The sequence below is a fragment of the Callorhinus ursinus genome, unplaced genomic scaffold, assembly GCF_003265705.2.
Source record: "Callorhinus ursinus isolate GAN/ISIS: 27379988/994484 unplaced genomic scaffold, GSC_fseal_2.0 scaffold9, whole genome shotgun sequence".
In the NCBI taxonomy this organism is placed as follows: domain Eukaryota; kingdom Metazoa; phylum Chordata; class Mammalia; order Carnivora; family Otariidae; genus Callorhinus; species Callorhinus ursinus.
The window spans coordinates 44,436,853-44,454,946 of record NW_027397071.1 but is presented as its reverse complement, the minus strand read 5'-3'; the positions used below and the strand labels follow the sequence as shown (position 1 = coordinate 44,454,946).

Sequence of the window (18,094 nt, the reverse complement as noted above, 5' to 3'; positions counted from 1 at the left end):
ACAAGCAGGGGAAGTGGGAGAGGGAGAGGGAGAAGCAGGCTTCCCGCCGAGCAGGGAGCCGGATGCGGGGCTCGATCCCATGACCTCGGGATCATGACCTGAGCTGAAGGCAGTCACTCAACCAACTGAGCCACCCAGGTGCCCCTATATTGCTTCTTTTAAGTATTTACTTGTTTTCCATTATATTTATTAAAGATATATTTTTCTTTTTGTTTTATTCCATTTATTCTGCTTCTACCCTGCAGGAAATTTTATACCTTAATGCTATTTCTTTAGTTGTTATCCTAGAAGTTAATCTAAAGTTAATCACTATCTGTATCCTTCTCACAAAGCCAATATCTGAGATTGTTTTATTTTATTTATTTTTAAGATTTGTTTATTTATTTAAGAGGGGGAGCAGGGAAGGGACAAAGGGAGAGGGAGAGAGAAACCCAAGGAGACACCTTGCTGAATGCAGAGCCCCACAAGGCGCTGGATCTCATGACCCTGAGGTCATGACCCTGAGATCACAACTTGAGCTGAAACCAAGAGTTGGAGGCTTAACTGACTGCACCACCCAGGTGTCCCATCTAAGACTGTTTTAATCTAATTATCTTTTCCCTGATACATATGTCTCTGCTGTTCAGATTTTTAGTTCTACCAAGCTTTATTGAGCTATTACTGACATATAACATACGCAAATTTAAAGTATACAGTGTGATGATTAAATACATGTATATATTGCAAAATAGCTACCACAATAAGGTAATAAGGTATCAGTAAGGTACCACATCTCCATCCCTTCACATAATTAGGATTTGTGTGTATGTATGATAATAACATTTAAGATCTACCGTCTTTAAAACTTCAAAGTATATAATACACTATTTAAAATAATAGTCACCATGCTGTGCATTAGATCTTCAGATCTTATTTATCTTATAACTGGGAATTCGTACCCTTTAACCAACATCTTCCCATTTCTCCCATCCCAAAGTACCTGACAGCCACCATTCTACTCTCTATTTCTCTGAGTTCAACTTCTTTAGATTTCACGTATAATTGAGATCATACAGTATTTGTCTTTCTCTCTTTGACTTATTTCACCTAGCATAATGCCCTCGAGGTCCATCCATATTCTCACAAAAGGCAGGATTTCCTTCTTTTTATAACTGAATAACGTTCCATTGTATATAAATTTATATACACCATACCTTTATTCATTCATCTGTTGATGGACACTTAGGTTGTTTCTTATGTCTTGGCTACTGCAAATAATGCTACAGTGAACATGCAGGTGGAGATATCTCTTTGAAATAAGTGTTTTCATTTACTTTGTGTATATACCCAGAAGTGGGATTGCTAAATCATATGGTAGTTCTATTTTTAATTTCCTGAGGAACCTCCATACTGTTTTTCATAGTGACTGCACCAGTTTACATTTCCACCAATAGTGCATAGGGTTCCCTTTTCTCCACATCCTCGCCAACACTTGTTTCTTTTCTTTTTGGTAATAGCCATTCTAACAGGTGTGAGGTGATGTGTCATTGTCGTTTTAATTTGCATTTCCTGATGATTAGTGATATTGAGCATATTTTCATGTACCTGTTGACCATTTATATGTTTTCTTTGGAAGTGTCTATTCAAGTCCTTTGTCCATTTTTTAATCAGGTTGTTTTTTGTTCTGTATTGTTTTGCTTACTATTGAGTTGTATGAGTTCCTTATACATTTTAGGTATTAACCCCTTATTAGATAAATGGTTTGCAAATATTTTCTCATTCCACAGGTTACCTTTGCATTTTGCAGATCATTTCTTTTTCTGTGCACAAACTTTTTAGTGTGATGTAGTCTCACTTGTTTATTTTTGCTTTTGTTGTTTGTGCTTTTGATATCATGTCCCAAAAATCTTTGCCAGAACAAATGTCAAAGAGCTTTTTACCTATGTTTTCTCTTAGTAGTCCTACAGTTTCATATCTTACATTTAAGTATTTAATCCACTTTGAATTAAGTTTTGTAAGTGGTATAAGATAGGGGTCCAATTTCATTCTTCTGCATGTGATTATCCAGTTTTCTCATCACTATTTACTGAGGAGACTATCCTTTCATTTTTTTTTTTTTGGCTCCCTTGTCAAATATTCATTGAATGTATATGAGTGGGTTTATTTCTGGGCTCTCAATTCTGTTCTATTGATCTATATGTCTATTTTTATGTCACTACCAAACTGTTTTGACCTACATTGATTTTTTTAATCTTATAATTAGAAATTTTGTCATTATTTTATATAGCTAATGATTGTTTAGATTTAACCACATGTTCTGTTTAATTTTAAAAATTTTAATGCTATTACTTCTTGCAACTCAGACCTGTCTGCTAGAGTTCTTTGCCTTCTTCCTAAAAGATCTCTTTTGAGGGGTGCCTGGGTGGCTCAGTCAGCTGAACATCCTATTCTTGATTTTGGCTCAGGCAAGCCCCGTGCTCAGGCTCTGCACTCAGCAGGGAGTCTGCTTGAGATTCTCTCCCTTTCCCTCTCTCTGCCCTTCTCCCACTCTTGTACGCTCTTGCCCTCTCTCTCTAGTAAATAAATAAATCTTAAAAAAAAAAAGATATCTTTTGACAGTTGTTTTAGTCAAAGTGTCTTGGTAGTAAACCCAGTTTGTCTTTATCTAAAAATGCTGTTATTTTGCCCTTTTTCTAAAAAATAGCTGTAAATATTATATTATTTACTCTTAGTATTTTAGTAATAATATCTAATGAGTCATTGCTTTAATTGTTAAGTCTTCTGTCTTTCTCACTCTTGATCTTTAGAAGGTAATCTCTCTTTGCTAATTTTAACATCTACTGCCTTTGATACTCTGCAAATTCATGTAAGTCTAGATGTAGGTTATTTTTCATTTAACTTGTTTAGAATTTTTTGAGCTTCCTTAATCTGAAGATTAGCTTCTCTCAACTCAGGCACCTCATCTTTTTCTCTAATAAATTTTACTTAAATTTTAAAAGCTGTCTTACTGTGTTCTTCATGTCATTTAACCAGTCTTTTCTACTTTCCATCCCCTTGTTTTTCATTCAGTTAATTTCTTCTTAACATCTATTCACTAATACTTTCTCCAGCAATGTTTATTCTTCTGATCTGTGAGCTCTCTGTGATAATCTCTTTTATCATCATGCTTTCAAATCATGCTTTTATTTCTTTAAACCTATTAAATGCATATAAATTGCATTTTATTTTATAATTCTAATATCTGCATTATTTAGAAGCAAGATTATTTGTTTTTCTGCATCATCTCATTCAGTTGATTATTTAATTTTATATTCAGTCATTTTTTAAAAAGTGATCCCATATTTCTTAGAACTTTATCTTTGGGAATTCACTGAGGTCTGAATTTAAGGTGTATTCTTTCAGAGGAGATTTGTATTTACTTCTACCAGGCATTTGGGGGCAATAGTAATCTAAGACAACCTGTAACTCTGGATTGGGTTTTAGGGAGGCTTACAGATACTGTGAATCCCAGACCCTAATTCAGGGGAAGATAGGCTGTGGTTGGTAAGCCCTAGAGGGCCAATTTTCATTTTTCTTTCTGTTTTTATTTCTTCCTTTCTTTTTTTGTACCGTTTTCCTTTTTTTCCTCCCTCCCTTCATTCTTTTCTTCCTGCTGGCCTTCCTTCTTTCCCTTCCTTTCCTTATTTGTTTCTTCTTTATCTTTCTTGTTTTTTTCTTTCCCTCCTCTTTCTCCCTGCTTTTCCTTCCTTCCTTCCTTCCTTCTTCCTTCTTCCTTCCTTCTTCCTTCCTTCTCCCTTCCTTCCTTCTTCCTTCCTTCTTACTTTCTTTCTTTCTCTTTCTTTCTTTCTCTCCCCTTCCCTCCTTCTTTTTCTTTTCTTTCTTCTCACTTAACTCAGAGTCAAAACTGAAAAAGGCATGCCTTCCCCACTGACCCTCTTTGAAGAACTCAGTTTTTTCTAGTTCATGCACAGAGGATATCACCCTTAGGAAACCCCAACTCTAACTGTAGTGGTCTATAAGCCAATCTCCCACTCTGTTCAGACCCCAAGCAGTTTTCCATCCCTCTGTTTGCAAAAATATCTAAGACTTCAGGCACCGTAGACCAACAGATATCACCAGAGCAAAAGTTAAATGTAGACCTACTTAACACATTGTATATTATTTTCTTGTTATTCTGGAATTTGAGGGATTTTGTACTTTACAGGTAGAGCTTACTTATGCATTAAAAGTGTGTGTGTGTGTGTGTGTAGCTTTGTTGAACTAAAATGTTCTTTGAATATTTAGTCCACCATACTGCTAAAAACAGAAACTGACAGTATCATTTCATGCCTTTTTAAAAAAGATTTATTTATTAATTTTAAAGAGAGAGAGAGCACACATGGGTGGGGGGGCAGAGGGAGAGGGAGAGAGAGAGAATCTCAAGTAGACTCCTTGCTGAGAGCAGAGCCCCACACAGGCACTTGATCCCATGACCCTGAGATCATGACAGGAGCCCAAATCAAGAGTCAGATGCTAGGGCTACCCAGGTGCCCCTCTTTTCATGCCTTTAGTTTCAATGCTGAACATGGACCATAGCATATACTAGGTATTCACTAAATATATTTTAAATGCATGTAAATGCAGACTCAAAGCATTCACTCCAAGATCCAAGTCTCCTCATGCTTTAAAACAAATCATCTGAAACTAGATTAGGTTACACATTCTTTGAGTTGGGAGTATCTCTAGATGCTACAGAAAGTTATAATGTTATCGCTCTTTAGCCTTCATCTACCTAACTTGTGCCAGGTCTTGGGTGATCCATTTTTTCATCACCCTTTCCAGGTATACTTTCATGAATCCACCCCACCACTATCATCAACATAATTTGGTGCAGATATCCTACTTCTGTGTTTACATAACACCTGATATTTATCTTCACACAGTATTTTTTTCACATTTAATTAATTTATTGTGTAAATATTAAACTGTAAGCAATCTGAGCTCAGTTGCTGTGTCTTAGTCACGTTGTGTCCCTTGCACTTAGCATAGTATCTCGTTTGTAGCAAATATCAATTCATGGTTTTCCATGAATAAATGAATAATATACCTCTTAGAATATACATTTTTGGGTCTAAATATGTTTTATTTTCCACACTCAGGCCTTTATCTTGTCTGTCAGCTCCTTAGAAAATATCTAACCATGGCTTTCTGGAGTCAGTGATTTAAATTGCATACTCTTCTCAAACCAATTTCTGTCAGAGTTAAATTGTTTCCTTTCGCACAAGAAAGAGAACACTTCAGTGCAAAAATATTTTAAGCCTCAAAACAGTTTTAATGTTTTTGAAATGTGAAATATCATTGAATTTGATGAAAGACAGGATAACCATTACCATTAACAGTCTTACTCTAATTAGCTATTAATTATATTTGCTGTTTTATACTATATGAAAGAATCACAGCTAGTTCATAATCATTTTATTTCATTTTCATTCAAAACTTGAATCTTGTAAGAATCATTAAAATGCCTTCTTAATTTCTTTGCCAATTGTAGACATCATGACTCATATTCAAAATTCACTGCTTTGTTTATGAAATTTAGATTCCACCGAGATTGTTTACCTATCTGAAACTTCCAGTTCAGTGAAGTACCACTCTCAGCTGGAATTTATCTCTGTCCTCATCTTCCCTTGACTTATCTAAGTGTACTTTCAAAGATATTTATGCAGCATACACTATGTAAGACATGGTGCTAGCCACTTTGGCATGTACAAAGGTGAAACAAGTTGATATCAAGATGAACTAGACTCCCACCTTCGAAGACCTCATGATCTAGAAAAATAAGATACGGGGCGCTTGGGTGGCTCAGTTGGTTAAGGGTCTGCCTTCAGCTCAGGTCATGATCCCAGGGTCCTGGAATCGAGACCTGTATCAGGCTCTCTGCTCAGGGAGAAGCCTGCTTCTCCCTCTTCCGCTGCTGCTCCCCCTGCTTGTGCTCTCTCTCTGTGTCAAAAAAATAAATGAAATATTTTTTAAAAAAAGAAAAATAAGAAATAGATTACTATGTAAGTGTGCCTCTGTATCTGTGTATACAAATATTCAGAATGGCCAGCAGTTATTAGCTCTTACTATGTGCCAAACACAGTTTTACACTTTTACAAGTGATTCGTTTCATTAATTCTAAGGTTACTGATTATAAGACATGTCATTATTGTACCACAAAGGAAGATATACTCCTTAAAAATTATAGCCTGTTTTTTTTTTTTGAAGATTTTATTTGTTTATTTAGAGAGAGAGAGAAAGCAAGTGAGCAGGGACAGGGGCAGAAGAGAGAGAATCTCAAGCAGACTCTGTGCTGAGCACAGAGCCTGACTTTGGGCTTGATCTCACAACCCTGAGACCATGACCTGAGCCAAAACCAAAATTTGGACACAACCACCTGAGCCACCCAGGAACTCCCAAAATTATAACTTGCTCTTGATTATAAGATTCATTACAAATATCAAAGATGTTAATATGTGAAAAAATTCAATACTTAAAACTAATGAAATATAGTAACTCATTTAATCATCTCAACAACCCTTGAGTTAGGCAATGTTATTTTTCCCATTTTTACAAATGAGGAAATTCATAGAGTTCAGAGGCATTAGGTAACTTGCCCAAGATCACACAGCTAGTAACTAGATGCATGAGAATTGAACCCACATCAAGCTGATTCCAAACACCATGCTCTTAGCCTCTATACCACAGGAGTCTTAGATTCTCCATGTAATAGGGTGTTCAGGAGTTTCCAAAGCTTTTGTTCCTGATATAGCTTCATTTAAAATTGGAGAAGAATTGGGGCACCTGGGTGGCTCAGTCAGTTAAGTGTCTGCCTTGGGCTCAGGTCATGATCTCAGGGTCCTGGAATCAAGTCCTGTGTCAGGCTCCCTGCTCAGAATCTATTTGTCCCTCTCCCTATGCCTTCCCCCCAACTCATGCTTGCACTCTCTCTCTCTCAAATAAGTAAAGTCTTTAAAAAAATAAAATAAAATTGGAGAAGAATATAGGGATCTCTATCAATTCTTTTTCTTTAATTTCATTTTTTCCAAGTTTGTATTTAAATTCCAGTTAGTTAACATACAATGTAAATTAGTTTCAGGTATAGAATTTAGTGATTTATCACTTACATACAACACCCAGTACTCATCACAACAAGTGCCTTCCTTAATACCCATCACGCATTTAACCCATCCTTCCACCCACCTCCTTTCCAGTAACCATCAGTTTGTTCTCTATAGTTAAGAGTCTATTTCTTGGTTTCCCTCTCTCTTTTATTTTCCCCCACTATGTCCATTTGTTTTGTTTCTTAAGTTCCACATATTAGTGAAATCATATGGTATTTATCTCTCTCTGACTGACTTATTTAACTTAACACAATAGTCTCTAGCTCCATCCACGTCATTTACAAATGGCAGGATTTCATTCTTTTTGATGGCTGAGTAATATTCCATTGTGTATATATACTACATCTTCTTTATCCATTCTTCAGTCAAAGGACATTGGGTTCTTTTCATAATTTGGCTACTGTTAATAATACTGCTACAAACATCAGGTTGCATATATCCCTTCAAATTAGTATTTTTATATCATTTGGGTAAATACTTAGTAGTGGAATTGCTGGATCCTAGGGTAGTTCTATTTTTAACATTTTGAGGAACCGCCATACTGTTTTCCAGAGTGGCTACACAGTTGGCATTCCCAGCAATAGTGCAAGAGGGTTATTCTTTCTCCACACACTTGCCAACACCTGTTGTTTCCTGTGTTAGCCATTCTGACTGGTATGAGGTGATATTTCATTGTAGTTTTGATTTATATTTCCCTGATGATTAGTGATGTTGGTCATCTTTTCATGTGTCTGTTAGCGATCTGTATGTCTTCTTTGGAAAAATGTCTATCCATGTCTTCTGCCCATTTTTTAACTAGATCATTTAGTTTTTGGGTGTTGAGTTTTATAAGTACTAACCCTTTATCAAACAATGTAATTTGCAAATATCTTCTCCCATTCTGGAAGTTGCCTTTAGTTTTGTTGATAGTTTTGTGTAGAAAGCTTTTTATTTTGATAAATCTCAATAGTTTATTTTTGCTTTTGTTTCCCTTGCCTCAAGAGACATATCTAATGAGAAGTTGCTATGGCTGATGTCAAAGAGGTTATTGCCTGTGTTCTCCTCTAGGATTCTAATGGTTTTCTGTCTCACATTTAGATCTTTCATCCATTTTGAATTTACTTTTGGGTATGATGTAAGAAAGTTGTCCAGTTTCATTTTTTTGCATGTTGCTGTCCAGTTTTCCCAACACCATTTGTTTAAGAGACTTTTTCCATTATAGAAAACCCAAAAGACACCACCAAAAAATCTGTCAAACTGATACACAAATTCAGAAAAGTCGCAGGATTCAAAATCAATGTACAGAAATCTGTTGAATTTCTATGCACCAATCATGAAGCAGTAGAAAGAGAAATCAAAGAATTAATCCCATTTACAGCTGCACCAAAAACCATTAAGAAACCTAGGAGTAAACCTAACCAAAGAGGTAAAGGATTTCTACTCTGAAGATGTAAAACACTGATGAAAGAAATTGAAGATGACACAAAGAAATGGAAAAATATTCTATGTTCATGGATTGGAAAAACAAATATTGTTAAAATGTCTATACTACCCAGAGCAATCTACACATTTCATGCAATCCCTATCAAAATACCAAGAGCATTTTTCACAGAGCTAGAACAAACAATCCTAAAATTTGTATGGAAGCACAAAAGACCCTGAGTAGCCAAAGCAACCTTGAAAAAGAAAAGCAAAGGTGGAGGCATCACAATCTGGACCTCAAGTTATATTGCAAAGCTGTAGTCATCAAAACAGTATGCTACTGGCACAAAAGCTGACATAAATCAATGGAACAGAATAAAAAACCCAGAAATGAACCATGTTGGATTTGAGAACTATTGCTTTAACATTTGACTCTTCCCCACGTAGTACTTTGGACTGATGACAGAAATGAACCAATCACTAGTTATTTTTTCTTTTTTTTAACCAAATTTCAAAAGTTAAATATTTCATTTGCTAGGTATTTGTGAAGCAGTGTGGAGGGACATAAAAGAAATGTGAGCCCATGTATTCAGTTGTAGTGCAGTTGTTGGATGTTATATTAAAAATTGTGAAACACGATCAAATGGAAGTACTACATGGTTGCAGAGAAAGAGAATTGAGATTATCTTGGTAGCTGTGGGAATAGAAAGAAAGGGACAAGTCCAGAAAGTATTTGAAAGAAAGAAATCAGTAGGATCAAGGGCAAATTTAACATTAATAGTAAACAGAAGGGGAAAAAATAGAATACCTTGCGTTTTGAACTTGGATAGCCGAGAATAGTGAAGCATGAACATGGAGATGGAATGTGAAGCAGTCTGAAAAGAATCGGGAGTATAACTGTGAGAGGTGAGACTTCTGCAGCTGGCCCTTTTATTACCCCATTTATAAAGATGGTGAATTGAATTTTGTTTCTGAGTTTATGCATGAAAGGATTTAATCAGATTGAGATCTAATTAATCATTATTTTCTTTTACAGCAATTGTTCAACTGTCAAGCTCTAAGAAAACTAAGTATTCCTGATAATGATCTTTCAAATCTGCCAACCACTATTGCTAGTTTAGTTAATCTTAAAGAACTCGACATCAGTAAAAATGGTAAGATTCTCATCTTATCTCTAAATAACTTGAACTTTTAATTAAAAATATGCTTTGGTTTCTCTTAGCAAATGATATACAAGTGATATAACACTTTTTACTTGATTTTACTGTAACTCGAAGTTAATTTTGTTGAAAAGCTCATCTTAAACTATAAATCTTTTGTAATGGTGACCTATTGGACAATTCCCTCCTGATATTGGGAACAAAATAATTATACCCTCTATCATCAATTTTGTTCAACATTATACTTGACAATATAGGCTGTGAAAAAGGCAAGAAGAAAAAAGATGTAAGAACTTGAAAGGAAGAAATGGTTCTCATTTTTCACAGAAAATTTTAATTTATAGATAAACTTTTAATATATGAATAAATTTACAAGGTAGTTAGCTATAAGATAATATGGAAAATCAATTGCATTTCCATTTATCAGAAAAAAAGGAGTTTACAAAAATAAAGTTTGAAAATATTATGCTACTTAAAATAAAATCAGAAATATCAATTATCCAAGAATTAATGTATCAATAGAGTACAAGTCCTCAAAATAGAAACCTACAAAGCATCATATAGATATTTTTGAGATTCAGAATATTAGTTACCCAGGAAAGGTAGGAGCAAATTATCCTGGGAAGGAGTTGAAAGGGATTCTCAGTTGCTAGTCATGTTTAATTTTCTGGCTTAGGTAGTTGTTACCTATGTTTGTTGCAAAATTCTAGTCTGCTTTTCTTTTTATTTTGTGATATGGATATCACAAAATAAATTATACAGTATCCATTAAGATACATATTTATAGCTTGTGTGTATTTTTCTATGCATGTGAAACATCAATAAAACATTTATTAAAAAGAAATTAAGAAGTAACAATAAATTTTATTAAGACCAAAAAAAAACTATAAATCAAAGTGAAAACCTCTCTCCCCTCCACTTAATTAAAGTCTCTGACTCACTCAGGCCTTTTTTCCCTCTCTGTATTCAGATATTTGATTTAATCTTTTATAGAACATTTTACTACCTTTACACTGTTTATTTTCCTCATAATCAGAGTAAAATTTTTTCCAGTGTAGTCAATGAGGCCTACCTGTTCACCCTATTTAGAATTGAACTCTCAATTTCCCTTGTTCTGCTCTATTTTCCCCATAGCACTCACCATCTTCTCAGTATTGTAGAATTTACTTATTTATTATGGTTATTGCCTATCTTTTCCTGCCTCAGAATGTAAATTTTGTTATTAGACGGGGGGGATTTTTCTGTTTTGGTCACTGATATATCTATCTCAAATGTCTTGAGCAGTAGCTGGAAAATAATAAGTGCTCAGTAGTATTTGTTATATTTTTGGCCAAACTTACATGTTTGGTGATGTTGTTAAATGCTGGTGCTGATGTTAATATTCTTGCTGATGACATATTCCTTCAAATGTTTGTGGGAGTCTCCCATGTCCTCAGATATTCATAAATCTTGATTTCCTTCCATATGAATGTGGCTCCTCATTTTATCAGAATAAAGCAAGGATTAATCAAATAAGTTTATGTCTAGGCACTATGAAGATATAAAACATAACCCCTCCATCATTAAGCAAGTTGGTTAAACTTTGTGTGTGTGTGTGTATGCATGTGTGTGTTGCTTTGGTTTTTTCAGGCAATATGTTTGGTGCCAAAGGAACAGGCATGAACAAAACACGTCTCTGCCCTCATGAAACGTACATTCTAGTGGATGCATTAGACAGTAAATAAGTAATTATGGATGATTAAATAAACAATTAGGGTGAAGATACATTGGATGTGAATGGGCACATACAGTAGTGGAATAAATCCATTTGGTGTGGTTAGGGAAATTTGCCCTAAGAAATGATACCTAAGCCCAGACAGGACAAATAGAGGTTGTTATTCAATGGGTATAAAATTTCATTTATGCCGGATGAATAAGTTATAGAGATCCATTTTATAACATGATGCCTATACTTAACAATACAATATTGTGCAATTCAAAATTTGTTAAGAGGGCAAATTTCATGTTAAATGTTCTTATCACAAAAAAAACAAATAGTTGGGGGACAGAAGGAAACCCTAGGTGGTTCTGGATATGTCTATTATCTTATTTGTGATGATGGTATCATTGGTATTTGCATATATCCAAAGTCATCAAGTTGTATACATTAAATATATGTCGTTCTTTGTGTCTCAATTATACCTCAGTACTATTTTGTTATTAGGGAATAGTTCAATGAAGCCTATGGCTTGAGGAAGTCCATGAGGCACAGTAACATCTGAATAAAGGAGAACATTTCATCTGAAGAAAACAATAGAGTGCAAACAGGGACACCCACATCTTTCTACACCAACCTGACTTACCACATAGAGGGTTTTCAGGAAGACAATTATAAAAGGACCATGTGTTGACTTAGAGAGAATGGCAGCTAGATTTAGGCCCACTGAAAGATGACATTGTCTACCTTTATTCTTTTAAGAATAGATTTATAGGTCACATATTTGTGTGGGTAGATATTTCTGTACTTATATTGCTTATATACTTAAATACATTCACACATCAATTTCAAATTACAATTCTGAGAGATATCATATGGCCCAAAATAACACATCCCTTGGCCTTCAGGCAGGTTTAGCTGAGTAGTCTGAGTAAATAAATATCTATTTCTTTCAAGAGGATTAGAAAAAAAATCATCCCCAAATATAAACACAAAACTCCTAAGAAACATGTTATTTTATAATAATCTCCTAGTTGCCCTCGTACATCAAGAAGTTTTTGTTGCCAGGAAGTGAATTGCAAGTTAGACTTCTTTGATTCAGAAAGAAGTGTGTGAGCATCCTTAGAAGTCCTTGTGAATATTGTTTAGGAAGTTTTTGCTGTGCTTATGGTCTCTATATTCTGGAAATATTTATGCAAAAATACATGCTAGACATAGTGAAGCAATCTGCAAAATTAGTATAGTACAAAAGGTTTGATGAACATGATGATATATCAGCCATTGATGGAAGTTATGCGAAAAGTAAAAGATTTTGACATATCAGTCCTTTAACAAAATTATACCTACAAAAGCTGTCCCTGAATTCTATGGCAGAGACCTAGTCAGTTACTTAAAGAACATTATATATCCTTTGGGAATCTGTCAAGGGAAGAAAGAGTAGATAGGAAAAAATAACTGCAGTGTCAGCATCACAATTGAAAAGGTTGGAATAGTCCTGGTGGAGGAGTCAAGGTGTGAGAGAATGTAATCTGTATTGGCATTTGGATACCGACAGTAGAATGTTTGATTTTGAGGCAGGGACTCACTCAAGTACTAGTCAATCTAGGGAAAAATTTGCTTGAAATATCCTTGAATTTGATACGTGACCTTTTATGATGAAACTAATTCACTTGGAGGCTGAGGTTAAATCTGATCTTGATGGTCCATGTCGCCCCAAATCTTTACTTTTCATATCCATTTCTGCCACCTGACATCCTGATTCACCATTTTCCCTCCATAATTCAAAAATACTCTTTTATATTAAAAGCTTTTTATTTAAGTGAACTATTGTGTACCGAAAAGATATCCACACAATTTGTATGAATAGCTTTCATCTAACTCTCTAACCACAGCTCTAACCAACTCATATCCCCTTCCATTTCATTCTCAGGTAATGCCAAATTGTTCCCAAATGCATCAAGCTGGTTACTTGTGACACAAGGAACAATACTATTTTCTCTGCCCAAAATATTCCTTCCTCCTCACTGCTGTACCTCCTCAACCAGAGTCCTCGGCACCTTTAAAAGACATTTCAGATATCATTTATTCTGAGAAATATTCCTTACCCCTTTTACACAAAGAGAATTGTTTAATCTATGAATATGTTATTAACCTTTATTTAGGTCTAATTTTGTATCTTCCAATAAGGTTTTGTGATTTCCTTCAAGAGACACTTGAACACATTTTATTAAATTTATTTCTAAGCAGTTTATTCGTTTTATATTGTGTTCATTTTTTAAGTACTTTTTTAAAATTTTAGTTGATGTTATATGGAAACATTACTAATTTTGATATCTTGATCTTATATTCAGCCATGGTGCTGAATAATGACCACTAGATTCTTTTGAATTTCTATGTATAAAGTTATATTTTCTGCATATGACAGTTTTTTTCCCATCCTTATACCTTCATATCTTTTATGTCATATATCTTTTAAGTTATACTTTCCTAGGAAATCACCTATTCCATCATTTAGATATTAAATTTTATTGTCACGCATTGCTCATAGGCTTCTCTTATGCATTTTATAGATATGTGCCATATCTGTGCCTATTTCTTCCTTTCTATTTCTGATGTTGTTTACTCATGCCATCTGTTTTTTCTTTTTCTATCATCCATCCTGCCAGAAGTTTTTCTACTTTCCTAATCTTTCTAATAAAGCTTGTTAGGCTCTCTATTAGTTTGTTTATCTTCCATCGTTTTTACTTTTTACTTCCTACTGCAGCAATTTTTATTATGTTCCTTCTCCTTTCTTAGGGTTTACTCAGTTGCTTTTAGTATTCTAATATATTTGGGGCTTTTTCAATCATCACCTTATTTTTATTGAACTATATTGCAGACTACATGGTCTGGATGCTACTGATATCTCATTATTTATTGACTTTCACGTTGTGGCCAAGTATATTGTCAATTTTTAAAATATTCCCTTTTGCTTCTAATAAAAAATAAAAATACACATCCTCTGCTTATTGAGTACACACTAAGGATCCACTAATACTACCCAATATACAATTACCTAAGATATATAGGTACATAGAGAGAAAGAGACAGAGAGAGATGAGAGACAATAAAGAAACATTCATGCTGCATGTAAATCACCCTTCCTCTCTTAAGTCTTTCTGTTACCAAATTTACATGCAGCAACCCATGGGTAAATGTATCACTTTCCATGCCAATGGATCTTTTATCATTTATTCCTCAGATCTTAATTCAATAGTAAAATAAGAATCTTATGTCTGTCAGAGACAAATGCATTTTATGATATTGTGATCTCTGAATAAATAGCTTATGCCTGTTTGTAGAGCTGATACATAGTCATAATAGAGTAAATTGTTTTATATGATAAAGCAAGACAATGAATGATAAAGTTTAATTAGGCAGTGGTTCAGTTTTAAGTCTGATTGTTGATTTGTCATAGCTTCAGAGAGACTGATACTATAATTTAAGGACTTTAATGAAAATGAATTAACATGAAAGCCCTTCTTAATTCTGCAGCAATTAAGTGATTTTTCTCTCATCCTCTAAAACTTACTTCTGTACAAGAACAGATTTGAACAGCATCATAGTGGGCAAAATCACTATTGTTAGTTAAAATGAAAGGCAATCTGAGTTGAAGGCATTATTATGTGTTTTACTAACTTGCCAATTATTCCACCCTTTCCCCAATGCATGCAAAACACTGACAAATAATATCCTCAAATTTCAGTGAGGAGAGGGAGTTTCTCTCAAACACTCTAGAAAAAGAAGATATGAATAACCAATTAAATGATAAAAATCTTTAAAAATCTGAGCATAAGAGAAACAGAGACTCTATTAGTAAGTATATAAATTCTTAGGGAAATCTATTTTGGGTTACCTTATGTGAGCTGGGGAGAAAATGTTACCATGCAGTTGTTATCAATTAACAATAAATATGCTTTTTTGTGTCTGGCAAATCATTAGACCATTTGTTTAGAGTAAAGCTTAGTATTTTGCCCTATTAAATGTCTCCCTTACAACACTCTTACCGGATTATTTATCTGCAAATCACTAGCGCTTCCCTTACTGTAAGACTACCTTTCCTTTCTATAGAGTCCGCTTCTACCCAAGATTACAGTGTTGAAATAAACTGAGGATTGACTCCCTGTATTTCCATTAGAGACTATCATGGCAACAAATACCAGGTCTATTTTCTTGCCACCTTCTCAGCCTAATGCCAGGAGTTTTAACTTTTTTTTTTTTTGATGTCTTCATCAAGAAATAAAATCAATAAGCAATGTTCATATGTATCACTAGCACTTACTCCTCAGGGGATGGAGTTTACAATCTGTTAATATAATTAAATATATATTTTTAAAAAGGGAACTGCCCTCACATCCTCATCCTTCTGAGGTCTGTTCTGAGCTCTGTCACCTGAACTGATAACTTTTCCTTAAGTCACAGCAGAGCCTTTTCTGAGCTGAGTGATTATTAACCTGTCTTCTGTGTCTCTGTAAATTCCGAAAAATTATAAAAGAACAAAATCGAACTGGTAATGAAGCATGTGAGCCCTCTCCCTACTACTCTGTACTCCCTCCCAGCATCAGTATAAACTCCTTGAGAATAAGAACTGCTGCACCATACACTGTTTCTAGATCCTCAATAATCACTATCAATATGCAGGCATAGTAAGTGCTCAATAAATTGGTTGATTGACAATGAAGGAAATATTCATTGGTCAAATATGAAGTAAGATTATTAAACGGTTCTTTTTACTGTTATGAATGTTGGTTTTTGAAGTAGAGAGAGAAAGGGAGAGAGGCAATCAGGTATCACTTTTTAACCCATTTTGTCTAAGTTAGATTGATTCCTCTGTGAATCAACTTATTATTGGTCAAGGTCACAAAGACTTCTCAAAATTTTTGCCAGACATATCCCTAAGGTAGAATCAATTGCATGACTATCTTAAATTATTGATTACCTTACCTGCACTTGGTTCTTCTCTTTATAATGCCACTAAAGTAGGCAGAGTCTTGCAGGAGTACCTTTTGATTCTCCTTGCTTATGTTCCTACTGAGTTCTTGATTCTCTTCACTAGAGTGGTTAGAGGTAAAGCAAACCATTCCAGTCTGTTTATTTTTCTTGTTTTTTTTTCCTCTCTCTTTCTTTTAAGGTGTAACTGACCTGTACATTTTCTCCCAATTTTAATAACCTAATTGCTGAATGCTTTTGCTTTCTCATATGCAATAGGCTAGTCCCTCTGAAATCTCTCTATAATCATTATTTCCTACTCAGTGGAGTATTGCCTCATTTACCAAATATCTTTGGGGAATGTAGGTTTATACACAAACTAATTTTCCAAAATAAAATTATAATTTATCCTTTTATATATCAAAATATTTTATTTTAATCATTCTGGTTGGAAATTGTTCCAAGAATGTTTCATATTGCATTATCTTCTTTAAATTGGTGTAATTAATGCAATTTAACTTTTCCAGGTTGACTCGAGTTCATCATGAGCTGTCTTATTGAAATTTTTTTAGTACATGTAGCTGCTTACCTCTACACAAGATAAGAATGATAGACTTGAAGAGTTCTGTTAGTAACATAGTAGTTTTTCCCATCACCCCTTCTATTATTAGACATCAATTATAATTTATTCATACTGAAACCCTGCCTATTTTGAGTAGCCCCTACTTATTTGTTCCCTCTGATAAATATCAGCTGAACAGTATATAAAGAATACAAACATTCTGAACTAGGTTTATAGCACTTGTTGCAGATATATTAAATTCAGAAATAAGGAACTTTATTCCTGACCACTACACTCAAAGTTTCAGGAAGTTGATACCCTCTGAAATTTGACTGAAGGCAATTATAGAACAAATGCAGTGTACAGTGCCCCATGTAAAAATGCTACATAGTCAATCTTGAGTGTGCACTAAACTCAGAGTTCCAGAAAGCTGGGGTTGTTTTTATTTGCCCTAGAGAGTACATATGGAATAAATGCAACATATAGTACTCTGTTATAAATGCTACATTGCCAATCTTGGATAGCTAAGACTTACACCCCAAAGTAGTTTAAATTGTAGATCTGATGGAGGCAGCTTCACATAGGTAAAATTTGATAGTATTTGGAATAAAGTTGAACTGGTTTCAAATGCTGGCTAGCCTCTGAGACTCAGTTTCTCCATTAGTTAAATGGAAGTAACAAACCACTTTAAAGAAATTGTTGTGAAGATGAAATAAAGCAAAGTGCTTATAACATTTTCTCAATAAATTCCATTTTTTCCTGCTCCTATATCTAATCCAATTTACTAGATATACAAATAGCCTGCCTGTTTTCTCAAAATTGAAAAAAAAATTATAAAAATCAGTATCACAATGAAAGTACAATATTAAATGAAAATATTAAAATCTCATAAACATATTTCCTCCTTTATTTTATACAAGATATAACATTTTGTTTTTGTCTCTTATCAGCTAATGGCACTTATATCCCAGAATGAATCATTTGGACTGATGATATCTGTGAAATTTGGAAGATAAGCCTGTCAACATGCACTATCCACAACTATTATGTGTACTGATTCATACAAAATTTATAAGTAATAAACATAAATTTTAATGCATTTGAGAGAGCACTAACTCGTTCAAAATTTTGGTATTTGTAGGAAGTCTTTTATATTATGTTTGAGTAGAAAGAGCCTCTTATGGTT

At 34.2% G+C, this 18,094-nt stretch overlaps 1 protein-coding gene across 7 annotated transcripts in view; it reads left to right on the top strand.

The window, feature by feature from the left end:
- Positions 1 to 18,094, top strand: part of LRRC7 (leucine rich repeat containing 7) — a 933,028-nt gene that overhangs the window by 644,948 nt on the left and 269,986 nt on the right. For all 7 annotated transcript variants that reach the window (XM_073896539.1, XM_073896538.1, XM_073896541.1 and 4 more), the window contains one exon: positions 9,559 to 9,676. In XM_073896539.1, the coding sequence (XP_073752640.1) occupies positions 9,559 to 9,676 (118 nt within the window). The remainder of the gene's footprint in view (positions 1 to 9,558; positions 9,677 to 18,094) is intronic.